General features: G+C 43.7%; 1 protein-coding gene across 1 annotated transcript in view; it reads left to right on the forward strand.

Moving 5' to 3' along the window:
- The window catches only part of IL12RB2 (interleukin 12 receptor, beta 2), a 67,030-nt gene extending 62,785 nt beyond the window's left edge, over positions 1-4,245 (forward strand). The window contains exon 15 of the mRNA XM_012653759.1: positions 3,696-4,245. Coding sequence (XP_012509213.1) covers positions 3,696-4,223 — 528 coding nt within the window. The 3' untranslated portion in view covers positions 4,224-4,245. The remainder of the gene's footprint in view (positions 1-3,695) is intronic.
- The last annotated feature ends 10,891 nt before the right edge of the window (positions 4,246-15,136 follow it).

Below are 15,136 nucleotides of genomic sequence, written 5' to 3' on the forward strand. Positions count from 1 at the left end.
GTTTCATCCCCTGTAAAACAGGAATCGACAATGCTTCCCTTATATACTGTTGAGAGGCTGAAATAGATGCCACGTAAAGCATGTGGGCCAAACAAGACAAAGATCATTCACTTTCTTCCAGGAAGACCCATACTTCAAGTCTCCACTGAGACTGTTAAGTTACAATAGCAAGAATAGTGATAATAACAGCAGTATATGCATTTATATTAATATATAACACATTACATATTTTATATGTTTTCTGTTATATATCATATACAATTCTATAATATGTTATATAGTCATTATTATATTTTACATATATTACTTTCTGTGTACCGGGCACTTGTAAAAACATTTTAATACATTAACATTTAAGCCATACAACAGTTTTATGTGATTGTACTATTATTATCCTCATTTTTCAGATGAGGAAACTGAGACACAGAAGACTAAGTAACTTGCCCAACATTAGTCAGCAGCTAGTAAATGGTCAGTCCTGGATTCCTATCAAAGCAGGATGTGCTGTTCAGCATTGCGCCATACATTCTAAAGATCTTGAAGCACAGGGTGAGGGGAGTGTTTGTAGCAGTCTACACCTCCGAACTGAACAGACTCAAACTAAGAGAGGTGTTCGCCCCCCAGGCCCTCATGCGGTGGCAATATTGTGCTGATCTATGGGAACACACTTGACAAGCCGTGAGGCCTTATAAGGATGCCACTGCTACCGTTAGAGGGGATTCAAGTGCCAGGTGTGAACCAGCTGAGCTTTCAGGTGTCTTCCAATGCTGAGATTCCACAGTCTCACGTCCTAAAAGCTTGGAGGCAGCTCTGGGTCAGTCACAGACACCTGGCTTACAAGCTGTCTGCCTTTGCTTAGGGGTTACAGAAGCAGACAGAGCCACAAAAGGGGCTGTAAAAAGCCCAAGCACGATGCCGAGAAAGATGCACGAAGAGTTAGAGAAAGCAACACAGGAGGAAGGTAACAAATTGGCACATGCCCAAGGTTACATGGCGTAAGTGTGTTCATTGCAGCATTATAAACAGAAGCAAAACTTGGGCATAATATGAAGGTCCACTTGGGGGGCAGGTTAAACATTTTGGATGCATCCATACAACAAGATCTGACACAACTACTAAAAAACAAATGAGATAGATCTGTTCATGCCTAAAGAGCTCCAAGGTACTTAAAAGTGAAAAAGGTAAAGTTTATAACGATTGTCTAAAGGTAAGTCTCATTTGTATAAAAAGGAGGAAAATTTTATACACATTCATACCTCTGCAGCATGTGCACAGGAGGTTTCTGGAAGCCTTCAACGATATATATGAAACTGATATGAAACCCCCTCTGGGGAGGGGGTTGGGAGTATGAGGGCCACTTAATTTTTATTACATATTCCCTTTTAACTTTTAAAATTTTTAAAGAAAGCTATGTGCATATATATATATTTCTTTTTCCTTTGCAAAAATAACAAGTGAATTAGAAAATTTTAAAAATTAAGTAGCTTAAATAGGGCCTCCAAGACGGCAGCCTTTGAGGCAGCCTCAGAGGCTTAACCCTTGAAGTGGGTAGACTGTTTTTAGAGAATCAAACTGCTCTCCTGGTGCTAGGCTGAGGCAGACAACAGAAACACAATCATCTCTCTTTCCACTTCAGCAAATGTGCTCTCAGGCTTTACACCCCCTTACCATTTCTTAAGTTGCAGCTCAAAACCACGTGCCTTAAAGCTCTGTAGGAAAAGGTCGAGTCACGAAGGGGATCACTGGAATGTTATCCAGCTTGTAAAAGCTTAAAATAGCGTCCGCGGGGTTCTCGAGCCAACCATGGTTTAAGAGGCTTACCCCCAGGACTTGTCACCAGAGGGCCTGCTTTGTACAAGCTCTGAGAAGCAGCCTCTCTCAGTTTTGCCAAAGCTTTCACGACCGCAAAGGCGAACACATCACCTGTGAGCACAGCAAGCCATTTCTGCATCCGTGTACTTTCCCACATCTGCAGTAGCAGCGCTTTGGCTGCTCTGCTTCCCAGAGCTGCCAGCCGTGTTCCAAGCCAGACCAACGTGCCAGGGCCAGTTTGGGTAGTGATCAGAAAAGAGCAGACTCCCTAAAGAGAAACACACATGCGCGCGCACACACACACACACACACACACACACACACACACACACACCCTCTGGCTTGGCAGGGCCCTTCGCAGAAATCTGTGCCGACACAGGGCTATCGTTCGCTTTCTTGACACTTGCCATGCCCAAGGCAAGGGCAGGGACATCAGAGGTAGATCCAGACCAAACCCCTCTTGCACGACTTGTCATTTGACAAATGAGAGAACTGGGGCCCAGAGAGGTTGATTGTGTTTTCACGGGGCCACAGAACATCAGAGCTGGGACTAGTCCCCAGGGTTTGTCTTGTCCCATGGCTATTTTATGTCATCTTACTCCTCCCTTAAGACATGGTCCCTGTGTGCAGATGGCTTACAGACATATAAAAAAAAAGTGATAGTGCAAAGCATCACGTGCCACAGACCTGATGGGTGGTTTCTTCACTATGTTTGGAGTCCAGGAAAGGAACAGTCACGAGGGGCTCAATGGAAGGGGGAGGTATCACACGGGAGATGGAGGAGCAGATAGGGTGGAGGCTGGTGGTAGCAGTGAAAGTGTTGGTGGCACTAAGAAAAGAGTATTTTAACAAGACTGGGACCATGGCTGAAAGAGCATGGGAAGGGAAACACGGAGAGGTGGAGGAAGGGCAGGAACTCGACTGCCAGGCTGAGGGCGGGACTCGTCACTGGACATGCCAGCCCCATCATCACAGGCTCTGGGGCCTGCTTTAGAAAGATCAGGCGTCGGGTGTAAGATGGTTTCTGGGAGGTAAGGAGAGCCCGATTAAAGCCTAGTGGAAGTGTTACTAAAGTGCCAAGGGCTCGGCCTGGAGAATGGGCAGTAAGTCTGGAAAGGAAAGAGATAAGAACATTGAAAAGCTAGTAGACGACAGGATGCTGAGAAAGAGAAAGTGGGAGAATTAACCAAGTCACAAAAGTGCATTTAAACAAACAAAATTAGCTAAAGGGAAAAGAGGATGAAAAATTTCTTCAAGAAAGTTATTCTAGAGCGGTCTTTCTTAAAAGCAGATCTGACAGGAATATCACTCTGCCTGGAGTAGCAGACCTCTTGGAATCCCTTGGAAGGCCTTCATGGTGGGACCCCTTCCTGTTTCTGAAGCCTCAGTTTGCCAGTGATAAGAAATAACCAGCAGTTTCCAGAATACACCAGTCCTCCTTGGCCACCTCCTACCTACCTGGAAAACACCACAGTCTCTCAGGGCTCAGCTCTAGTGTCACCTTGTTACCTGTGTAGTGTGACCCTAAAGGCTTCCCCACCTCCATCCCCAGAGGCAAGCCCAGCCTTTCCTTTGCCCCCCGACACCCTCCCTCCTAGAGGAAAACAGGCAGCACCGCTGGAGCCACATTAGAAACAGCCTGGCTGAAGGCTGAGCCGGTCGTGGATCACTCACTGGCTGAGGCAGACAGGAGTCCCTGGCTCCTGCCTCTCTGCCTCCCTGACAAGGTTGCTTCTCTTACCTCGCGATGTCAAGGGCCCACAGTGTTCCACCCGAGGCTGAGTAGGCAGTGCAGGTTGGGAGGGCTTCGGGAACCCTGGAGAAGTAGGCTGTCCAGGTCCCTTACACAGCAATATGAGCCTCTTTCTCCTCCCTTCTCTCAGGAGAGGACACGACTGCCGCTGGACGGGCTCCTGACGGCCTGGCCCAGTCCTGAAGAACCTGAGCCCCTGGTCATCCATGAAGTCCTTCATCAGGTGACCCCAGTCTTCAGACATCCCCATCAGCCTTACTGGCCAGAAAAGGGACAAGGAGTCCAAGGTCACCATAGCTCTGAGGAAGACGCAGTGTGCAGTGCCTCAAGCCCATCACCTCCGCAAGCTCTCCCAGCTGAGAGAAGACAACTAGTGGGTCTCTACAGGGTGCTGGGCAGTAGGGGACCTGAAGCAAAGCCGGGAAACCCAGCCAGTCCCTTGACGGTCCTCCCAGTTGACTACCTTCCCACCCATGAGGGCTACTTGCCCTCCAGCCTAGATGAGGCTCCTCTCTCTGACCCTCTGGGAGAACTGGAGCCTCAGCACGTCTCTCTTTCTGTTTTCCCCTCAAGTTCCTTTCACCCGCTCACCTTCTCCTGTGGTGAGAAGCTAACTCTGGGTCAGTTAAAGATGGGGTGTGACTCCCTCATGCTCTGAGTAGTGAGACTTGAAGCCTGGTAGGTCAATGTGCCCCCAACCAGCACAGCCTGCCCCATTCACCTAGCCCCTACTCCTACCACCATCGGCTCTGGCTGCAGCTAGAGCAGGCCTGGCCGGTCTCGGGAACTGGGAGTTGGTCCTCCCCAGAGCCTTAAGATTACATCCTCCACCATGTGGACCTCGAGACTCCAGCCTGAGTTTCTGGCATGTTGGAGTTTCTTGGCTATGCTGGCCAGAAAGGGAAAAGGGGAGGAAAGTGGAAACCAAACCTCTTGCTAGTAATGGCAAGCTGGCCAGAGGCGCATTCATGCAACTATTTATAAAGCACCTACAACATACCAGCCCTCTGCTCTAGATCAGTACTGTCCAGTAGAACTTGCTGAGATGATGGGCATGTTCTGCCTCTGTGCTGCCCAATACAGTAGACACTAGCCACACTGGCTGTTAAGCACTTAGAATGTGTCTAGCTGGACTGAGGAACTAAATTTTGATTATAATTAAATGCAAATAGCCACACTCGGCTAGTGGCTGCTGTGCTGGGGATTGAAGCTCTGCACTGGTGGGAATTACAGGAGGCTTCAGAACAAATCAGCCTAGGGTTATGGATGAGGACATAAAAGACACTGGTGAACACCAGTATAAAGGGCCGCCACGGTGGTCATGAGTGTCCTCATTGGTGGAAGTCTAAGAATGTACCTTCTTCCTAGTGTTGCTAGTTTATCGTTTTATTTTGCCTTCACCCTCTTTCATGAACCCAGGGCAGCTTGACCGTGGGGAGCTACCGTAAACTCGCCGTAGGACCTTGGCAAGCCAGCCTCCCCGCTCAATCTTGGTGCTCTTGTAAAGGGCTGGACCAAAGGTTTTCCGATCCCTTGTCTCCTCTTCTTTTTGCTGCAGCAGTTGCTGCCTTCAGGGCCAGGGCTATCTCAGGGTCCAAGGCCCCGGCCTCCAAGGTCGCACTCACAAGTTGTCTGTCCTCTTCTCCTGGGGGCACTCTGCTTTCATTCCCTAAGAAGACTCTGAGTTGGTTCTCTGGCCGCTCAAGTTGAGCCTGTAAGGTAATCCCTTTTCCACAGCACGAGCTTGGAACGTGACATGTCTCTTGCTCGTTAAAGCTGTGGCCCCTGGCTTTTCGGCCTCCCTGGCCCGTTGCTGCTCTGTGCCTTCACTACAGACACTTCTGCTAAGCTGGTAGGGAAGAGTTTCGGTCTAAACTACTGATAGTACTTGTCCCAAAAGAGCAGGATGAAAGATCCAAGAGCCTTTGTCTTAAATCCCTGTCGAGCCTGGTGCCAACACTCCCTCCACCACCACCCCCCACCCACACTAACCCTGGAGCTGAGGCGGCTCTTCTGCTCTCTTTTGATGTCCATTCAACGAAGTATTTGTTGCAAACTTACACTCTTTCCCTAACCCACCAAACTACAAATGTGTCCCTACACAGCCGCGTCCTATGTAAATAACTGTTCTCAGCCGTGGGGTTGCCAGATTTCCCTCAGAGCTCTAGTAACTGAGCGATGGACATTTGCTCTGCTTGTTCGTGTTGAAACTCTTGACTCACCCTTGCTTGCTGCTATTCCAGACTTAACACACATATTCTCTCAGGCCTTCTCTGAAAAGCTTACGCTCCTGCCTTTGCATCCCTGTCCCCCCTACTGAGCTCCCGCGCCGCACCCCACGCCACGGTCCTTGCGCCTCGGCATCGGTCTGGCTTGTCTGCCCCGGGGACGTAGTGCCCCTGACTGCTCTTCACGGGCCATGGCAGGGCCACCTCCTCATAAGCAGGCCGACCTACTGCCTCTTGGCAGTGGGAGCTAACTTCACTGCTTCCTTACAATACCCATTTTTCCCTCTCTTTGGCTTCCTTGGTTACCTGTCACCCATCTTAGTCACTCTTCCCCCACCCCCGTGTCCATAACACCCAGCTCTGCATCTCCCATTTTATACTCCTCCACACACATATCCTTTGCTTTCCCTTAAAGCCCCAGGTGATACTATAGGACTCATTTGTCTTCCCCCACCACCCCACCAACGTTTGTAAGGAAGCCCTCCTTGACTCCCAACAGCTCCTCGTAAGGATGCTGCGGCCTCCTTGGTGCTGCCCCAGCGTGGTATCACTCATTCCTCTACTGGACTGCAGATGACTCGAAAGCAGGAAGCCGGGCGCCGTTTCCGCAGCACTGCTCCGGGTCCAGAGCAGCTACCAATAAAAAGTAACACTGTCACCTGCCATTGCTTTTGTCTTATTCCTTCTGTTCCAGAAGCCAGTCCATCTGTGCCTTCTTCCTCTTCACTAGGACAATAGGGTTTGCATTTGTCCCTCTTCATTCCCAGCCCCCATTTCCTCCTTTTATTGACAACACTGCTGTGATGCATGCAGTGGTGTTTGATTTTTTTTTTTTTTTTTTGAGACAGAGTCTCACTCTGTTGCCCTGGCTAGAGTGAGTGCCGTGGCGTCAGCCTAGCTCACAGCAACCTCAAACTCCTGGGCTCAAGCGATCCTCCTGCCTCAGCCTCCCGAGTAGCTGGGACTACAGGCATGCACCACCATGCCCGGCTAATTTTTTTTTTTTTTTTAGTTGTCCAGATAATTTCTTTCTATTTTTTTTTTAGTAGAGACCGGGCGGGGGCGGGGGGGGTCTCGCTCTTCCTCAGGCTGGTCTCGAACTCCTGAGCTCAAACAATCCGCCCGCCTCGGCCTCCCAGAGTGCTAGGATTATAGACGTGAGCCACCGCGCCCGGCCATGTTTGATTTTAAAGACATATTTAAGTATGCCTTTGGCAGCTCACTCTGCCAGATAAAATGTCCTCTTTCCATGAAGTACAGAGGATGGGTAACCTTGTTCTGCCATTGCCCTAAGTAGTTTACACAATCTGCCCTTGTGTCCCCCTCCCCAAGTCAAAACCCCACATCAGGTTGCCAGGTTTACCAGGACTATGTGGAGCTCAGCAACATACAGCCAGGCTTTCCTTCCTTAGGAAAAGGAGCAGTAATTTTAAATCCTCGCTCCTGACATACATCCCAAAGCCAACCCAGAAATCTCTGCTTTACTGAAACACGTCAGATTCCTTAACTGTCTGGGACCCAAGAACTATAAATAGAGTCCCTGAGTTCGTTCTTAATGAAGTCGCGGGAATCCCCACCATCAATTCTTGTGAGAGCCTCTTGTTCCTTGAAAGGCCTATCTCTTTCCTGGAAGATTCTATTTCCTGGGCTTCTGTCTACCTTAAAGGCAATAGGAAAGTCAAACTAGTGTTATTTAGTTTTTTCCCTTTACCGCCGTCTTCCCTCTCCCTGCAGGCCCCTCCCTCCTGATTTTTTAGCTTCCATTAAACAGCCTGCAGCTGCAACTCACCAATGCCTTGAGGCTAGCAAAAAAGACGCCAAACGAGGCACATTCTAGTATAGTCAATTCCCCATGTTTGCTTCTTGGTTTTTCTCCACCAGGTTCTGTCCTTTTCTGTCACCTGATACAGTTGTCACCTTTGAAAGGCACCACTCAAGCCCTCCAAAGGAGGCCTGTTTTTCTCTTCCTAGCCTGCAGACTGGACCCATGGATGTTCACATTATCCACTTCTGTGAGCTGACAGGTGAGCCCTCGTGAGTAAAACACCCTCTCAAACGAGAGATCAGAAAGGTCTCTTCTTCCCCCTTAAAAAAAGAAAAGCAGTGCTTGCTTTGGCAGCACATACACTAAAATTGGAACGACACAGCGAAGATTAGCATGGCCCCTACACACAGATGACACGTTTTATAACATTAAAAAAGAAAGAAAACAACAAAAAAAGCAATTCAATTGGCTGATAGAAATAATTAAATCTTTACATCACAATTTACACCAGAGTAAATTTCCAATAAATTAAAATTAGAACCCTGCAAAGCTCACATACACAAACTAGATAAAAATATTTACAACATATGCCAAAATAGCTTCCTCAATAAAGCACTCTTACAGATCAATATGAAAAGCCAATACTTCAAAAAAAGAAATGGATTCTGAGTGGGCAATTCACAAAATATGTATTAATAAGTATGAAAAAACAATTGCCTGTAATAAAAATGTAAATTAGATACTATTTTTCACTTATCAGATTAGCAAAGATTACAGAAAAATTAGCCAGTATTAATCAAGGAAACTGAAGTTCACAATCAGGAGTGTTAGTTGGCCCTTTCCTGGAGGGCAGTTGAGCAATATTCCATAAAATTTCAATCAGCAACTCCACTCCTCTCAATGTAGCCTAAGGAATAGCATAAATATCCTAAACTGAATGCAGAATTCCTCAACAGCATTGATTAAAATAGTAGTGGGTAGAGGGTAAGGAGGAGAGAGCCTTAAATGCCCTTCAGGAGGGACTTAGTTAAATTATGATATATCTATAAAATGAAACACAGAATTTCAAGGAATCTAAGATTCCATCAGTTTTAAGACACCTTGTTAGTTTATGTTCTAAGTAGAAAAAAAAATGCTAATAAAACTGTGATATGCCATCAATTTCTATAATGCACTTTTTTTACATTTTAATATGCCTGAAATTGGGATGGATCTTAGAATTGATAAAAAGCATAATATGCAGTCTTTTTAAAGGAGAGTATTTTGGCCAGGTGCGGTGGCTCATACCTGTAATCCCAGCACTTTGGGTGGCCAGGGCCAACTCCTTGCTTGAGGCTGAGAGCTGGAGACCAACCTGGGCAACATAGCAAGACCCCCATCTCTACAAAAAAAAAAAAAAAAAAATCAGCCGGGCGTGGTGGTGCATGCCTGTAGTCTTAGCTACTTGGGAGGCTAAAAAGCAGGAGGATCACTTGAGCCCAAGAGTTCAACGCTGCAGTAAGCTAGGATCCCACCACTGCACTCCAGCCTTGGTAACAGAGCAAGATCCCTTAAAAAAATAAAAAATGTAACAATATTTGACATGGAAATGGTCAGTTACAAAAGGCCGAATAATCTCACTTTTATAAATCAATGCAAAAACAAATCCTGAAAGAATATAAACCAAAATGCTAACAGTGGTTATCTCTCTAGATATGTTTTAAATTGTATCTTTGCATTCTTTTAATTGCAAAAACTCATTGCTCTTGTAATTGGATAAAGTCAATAAAATATTACCAATTTTTTTCAAAGATCTGAGACAGTGGGTCTAGAGACAGACTCTACTGACTACTTTCTTTGTGGCCCTTGTTTCTTTCATCCTCCATCTTCTGTGTCTGGCACTTTCATTGGCCCTTAATGCTCCTGTCAAAGGATAGAAAAGGCTAAATAGATGACACAACCACGTGAGGTGGGGGTGGGGGTATTAAGGTCATAATTGAGGTAATGGATCTTTGAAGTTCAGTTTACATAACAAGCCAGTTTCTGCCAAATTCCCATTCTAACAGGAATTGTTAACAATGGTCAGTAACATCTAACGTAGTACTTAGTGCATGGAGTTTTCGTGTAACTCAGTTTTCATGTAACTCAGTTCTCACCACCACCAGTTAAGGTAGTGCTATTGCCATTATACAGATGAGGAAATGAGATACCAATGTTAAGTATTTAGGTCATGAAATATGAAATGTCTGATTTCAAAAGTTTTGTTTATCATTTTATCTCAAACAAGAAGTGGTACAATTAATCAAAGTATGTGCCTAAACTAACGACACAGTTTTGCCATCTTAACAGGAGCTTGCTTATGCCAGCAGCGAAGAAGCCTGGAGAGCGAGTGGCAATGAAATCACAAAAGGCATTTTCCACAGCTTTTTGAGAATTGATTATTTTTCCTTGCAAGAAGTGGTCCAAATTCCTTCAGAGTAGAAGAGGGGGGGAAAAAAAGAAGTGGTCCAAAGCTGTGGTCCCCAACCCCCAGACCGGTACCGTCTGCGGCCAGTTAGGGACTGGGCCTCAGAGCTCCGCTGCCCCCAACCCCAAGAAACTTAGGAAACAGGGTGGGGGGGTGCGTAGAGCAGGAGGTGAGCTGCACACCAGTGAGCGAAGCTTTTACTGACTGAGCTCCCCCTCCGTACAAACACCCCCCATCCCCCTGCCCAGTCCGTGGAATAACTGTCTTCCATGAAATTGGTCCCTGGTGCCAGAAAGGTTGGGGACTGCTGGTCCAAAGCCTAGAAGAAGTTGTAGTCAGTTGGTGCAAGGTCTGGTGAATATGGTGGATGACAGAGTTTCCAAGTGAAGCTGCTGTAGTTTGAGCAGCGTTGTTTTTCACATGTGGTCTTGCAAGAGGATTGGCCTGTCTCTATTGACCAATATCAGCTGCTTAATCATGAGCATCCTCATCATTTCATCCAATCGGTTGCTGTAGACATTGCTGTAATTGACTGACAAGGCTTCGTGAAGCTGTAGTGGATAATACCAGCACCGGAGCACCAAACAGACACCATTAGCTTTTTGTGGTGAATATTCAGTTTCAGACTGTGTTTTGGCACTTCATCCTTATCCAACCATTGTGCTGAATGCTTGCCATTGTCGAAAAGAATCCATTTTTCATCACACATAACAATATGGTGTAGAAATGGTTCACCTTTAAGTCATGACAGCAAAGGCAAGGTTTGAGATGATTTCTCTTCTGATGCTCGTTTAATTTATTTAGTACCCACCTATCCAGCTTCTTTACCTTGCCCATTTGTTTCAAATGGTCCAATATTGTTGGAATAGTAATGTCAAACCTTGCTGCTGATTCATGTGTAGGTTGAGATGGATTTGATTCCACTACAGCTTTCAGCTCATCATTATCCACCTTGGTTTCGGGTCGCCCACATAGCCCATTTTCAAGATTAAAATCATCCAGAACAGAACTTCTCAAACCATTGATGTACTGTGTTAATTAGCCACATCCTTCTCAAACACTTTGTTGATATTTTGAGCTGTCTGCGGCACATTGGTTCCATGACGGAACTCATATTCAAAAACAACACGAATTTTTGACTTAGCCATGTTTTCATAAAAATTGCTCTAAAAAATATTTTGAAAGATAATCACAAGCCAAAACATGCATTTGAAAGAATGAGGACGTACCTTCACAATAAAAAACAATAAGTGTCAAAGTGAAATGTCAGATATCAACTGTCAAACTTAGTACTTAAGGAAATTGGATATTCCATACTTAATAACCTATAATTTAAGGGAAGCCACACAACTAACACCTAATACCAGTTTGCAGAGCATAAGTATTAACTACTCTGTATTTCTACTCTGTGCAAATGACTGTTCTACAAATTTACATCAGTTGGGATTCTGACTGTAGTTGATTCTAACTGTGATTCTATAAAAATCTTTAAATACTACAAAGACTTCTGAAATAAATTCAGGCCAAAGAATTATTGTTACTAGGCAACCAAAAACTGATGTTTCTGTATTTCTGAAGTTCTAGTTCATTCTTGGTCCCTGAGAAAATCAGTAAGTGCCTTTCCTTTATCTTATGGTGATTGGTTCCATACTTTGCTAGTGGTCACTTCTTTCATTTACAGGTGCCAAAACCGTTCTAAAGCTGGCTCTTCTAAGACTTTAATCACATCTCTAAGAAACATACAAACATACCATGTGCTGCCACGGGGTCCCTTTAAGTCAATTCAGGCCACTTTCCAAGTTCCCCGACTTTAAGGAATTCTCGCATTAAGAAATGCTGGCATTGCCTATGCAAGACAATGTTAGGTGAGGTTCAGAATGGCTCCCCTTTCCAATTTCAGACATTTTACCACTTACAGGTAATAGGACCCAAGGAAACACTATCAAGGCTGATGACATTCACAGATAAAACGCTGTTCTCAAAGGCCCTGAATTTTCACTGGAAAGGCAAGAACACCCACCCTCAGGGCATTTTCACTGGTTTAAAAAACTATAAAAACACTTTCAAAATTAAATGAAAATTAGCAACAAAACAAAAAAACCGTTCCTTTATGAAAGAAAGTCTCAATTCACTCGCTAAAATAGCAATGTCTCCTTGCGCATTAGCTTCGGGAATGTGGTCTTCGTAAGTTGAAGACATTCAGGAGCCAGGAGTCAGCCTCCCTTCCCTCTCCCCACAACCAAGTATGTCTCAAGGTGAAAATAGGACTTCCCAAGATTTCATTTAGAAACAGAAATCTTACTTTATTTATTCCATTACAAAGGAAGTAAAAGAGCATTTGCCTTCTTTTCACGACACTAGAAAATACTTGTTTCCTAATTTTTTTCATCTGTCATACTCAACTCAAATTGACTGGATTCCTTTGCATTCCTGTAAATACTTAGTTTACCCCCTCTGATCTGTCAATGGCAGAGTACCTTTCAGAGCAGCTGCAGAGGTGGCTTTTTAAAAAAAATTACATCCGCTGTTGATCTGCTTGTAACAGATTAAAATAACTTGCAAGGACAGTCAAATCAGTAAGTCATTTCTTCAGCTACAGATGCAATCTTCAAATCAATTCAAAAATTTTCCTCTAAAAATCTGCAGTTATTTTTAAATTTTAATAACCCTAAGTAGCAAGAGATTGACGGACACCAAAAAAAGGAAACATCCATGCTCTCCGGTGAGAAGTGCTGGTTAAGTTCTTCAATCAACGGTTTCCTGGCAATTTTCTCCTATTGTCTATTTCCTCCTGAAGAGAACTTCTTAGAGATTGTTGTAAGTACTTTCACTTAGCATTATATAGCACCCAAAGCACATCTTAAGTCAATATGACTTCCAGCTCTAGCATTTGACTCAAGACACGGGATGCCAGTCCCAATTAACACTTCAATCTTCTGGATTCTGTTGATATACAGTGACAATTTTCAAGGTATACTGTTATGAACAAAATATAGCAGTGTGAGGCACTCGCAGTATACCATCTAGGTATATTTTTTTCACCATGACCAATGAACATCTGCCTTAAAAATCCAATCCAGGTTTCCCATACATTCTTCAGAAGCTAATTTAAACTTTAGTACCTAAGTAAAGCCTTGGCAAATATGTAAGGAATGTACTACAAAACTTGGAACATTAAGTTATACTGAAACCAAATTATTAATATCTGTAGTTTCTAAGGGAAAGTTCTTTTTTACCCCCCCCCCCAAATGGAACTGCATTAGTTTCATTGGGAATTCTGAATTTCCAGTGGAATACACAAATAAACCAATTGCCTATCTCTAAACAGAATGATGTGTTTAGTTCACCAAACATAAAGGCCTAAACATGTTAAGTCATGTAATGGGGAAAAAGGAAAACCATCTTCTTTGATGTAGTCAATTTATTTCCAAATTCTCCCCAGAAATCTGAGCACTTAGACAAATGTCTAAACATGTGTGCTTGTCTAAGTATTGTCAGAGTGGTTGCCAAATGAAGCAACGTATCTTTGTGATTATACTCCAGGCATAAAGCATGTAATTCAACACGAAGATTTCCCAAAACAAAATTTTTCTTGGACATTCGCTGGCTAACATTTTAGTCCCAAATTCTAGGCAGTCAAATGTCAAGAACCAAGTTAATTTGGACCACTTTAAAAAGAATCTTCATTCTAGGTATACAAGAATGAATGCTATTTCTTTAGAGATCTTCTTAGATCCTAAAATCAAGGGAAAAAATCAACCACAACTGCAATCAAGGTGGTAAGTGCAAGCTAATACAATCGTCCAAAGATAAGCTACTTCCCATTCCCCTACTCACTAACATATTATCAAAGTCCTGATGTTAGCCTTTCACTTTCCGCATTTCCTTACCAACATGTAATGCAACTATGAATAAAGCTACCCAAGGTCAGTTCAGAGCAATTGTCTGATCACCATGAATCAATCGGATTTTTTTTAAAGTCCATAATGAATCAGAATTACCAGACACAACGTTACCACCAAGTATCTTTTATATATCATCTTCCACTCACAAATTTTAGCAAGAGTACTCATACAAGCCCACTGAGAATTGCCACATCCTTCCAAATGGACAGCAAAAGAGACAAACATTACTGATTTAAAACACTAAGGGCTGGGTGTGGTGGCTCATGCCTGTAGTCCTAGCACTTTGGGAGGCCAAGGTGGGAAGATAGCTTGAGGCCAGGAGTTGGAGACAAGCCTGGGAAATAAAGAACTTCATCTCTACAAAAAAATTTTTTAAAAGTAAAAAAACCAACTATGTACTAAGTACATAGATTAAACCTCAAAAACATAATTTGGTAAATTATTTTATAAATTGTGTGGGCATTTCTCACCTTCTCCTTCCATTTAGAAGTGAACAACTGACTCTTAGTTATTTAGTATATAAGCAATCAATAGCACAAAACCTAAATTCTGCCCAAATGGGCATTCTAAGCTCTGAAAACTGCAGTCTCCAGAAGGCATTAATTTCTGCCCCAGCTCAACCTATGGAGTTAATTAAAAGACATGTTTTCTTACCTATATAAAATGCTCAGAATTCCCATGGAAAAATCAATAATCACAACAGAAAGCTTACCCTAAGTGACTTGAGAAGTGCCACTAAATGTGAAACATTAACTATAATCATGGCATTAGGATTACTTTTATAGATTTATACTTCCCTGAACAGTTTTCAAAATATACTAAGTTGCAAGCTACATCACCTTTCCTGGCAGTTACAGCTTAGGTTAGGAGTCAACAAACTTTTGTAAAGGGCCAGATGTTGTAGGCTTTGTGGGCTACCTCCCTTCTTGTGGCAATTTTTTAACCCTAATGTAAAAGCCATTCTTAGCTCAGGGATGTACCAAAACAGGCCACAGGCTGAAGTTCACTGAACAGTGACTTAGATACAGCACTTTAACAAAACTCATTTCCAATGTTCATACTTTGATCTGTGGCCAAGACATTGATGGCTTTAACAGTTTATATCCTAATCACTTTCTGAAATTAAGACTCTCATGTTTAGGTTACAACCTTGTTTTCCCTATATTCTTGGATTTACTAAATTCTTCAGCCTAACTTATTTCAATTCCTTCTCACATAACCTTCGAA

The sequence above is a fragment of the Propithecus coquereli genome, unplaced genomic scaffold (genome assembly GCF_000956105.1).
Source record: "Propithecus coquereli isolate 6110/MARCELLA unplaced genomic scaffold, Pcoq_1.0 Scaffold427, whole genome shotgun sequence".
NCBI classification, from domain to species: domain Eukaryota; kingdom Metazoa; phylum Chordata; class Mammalia; order Primates; family Indriidae; genus Propithecus; species Propithecus coquereli.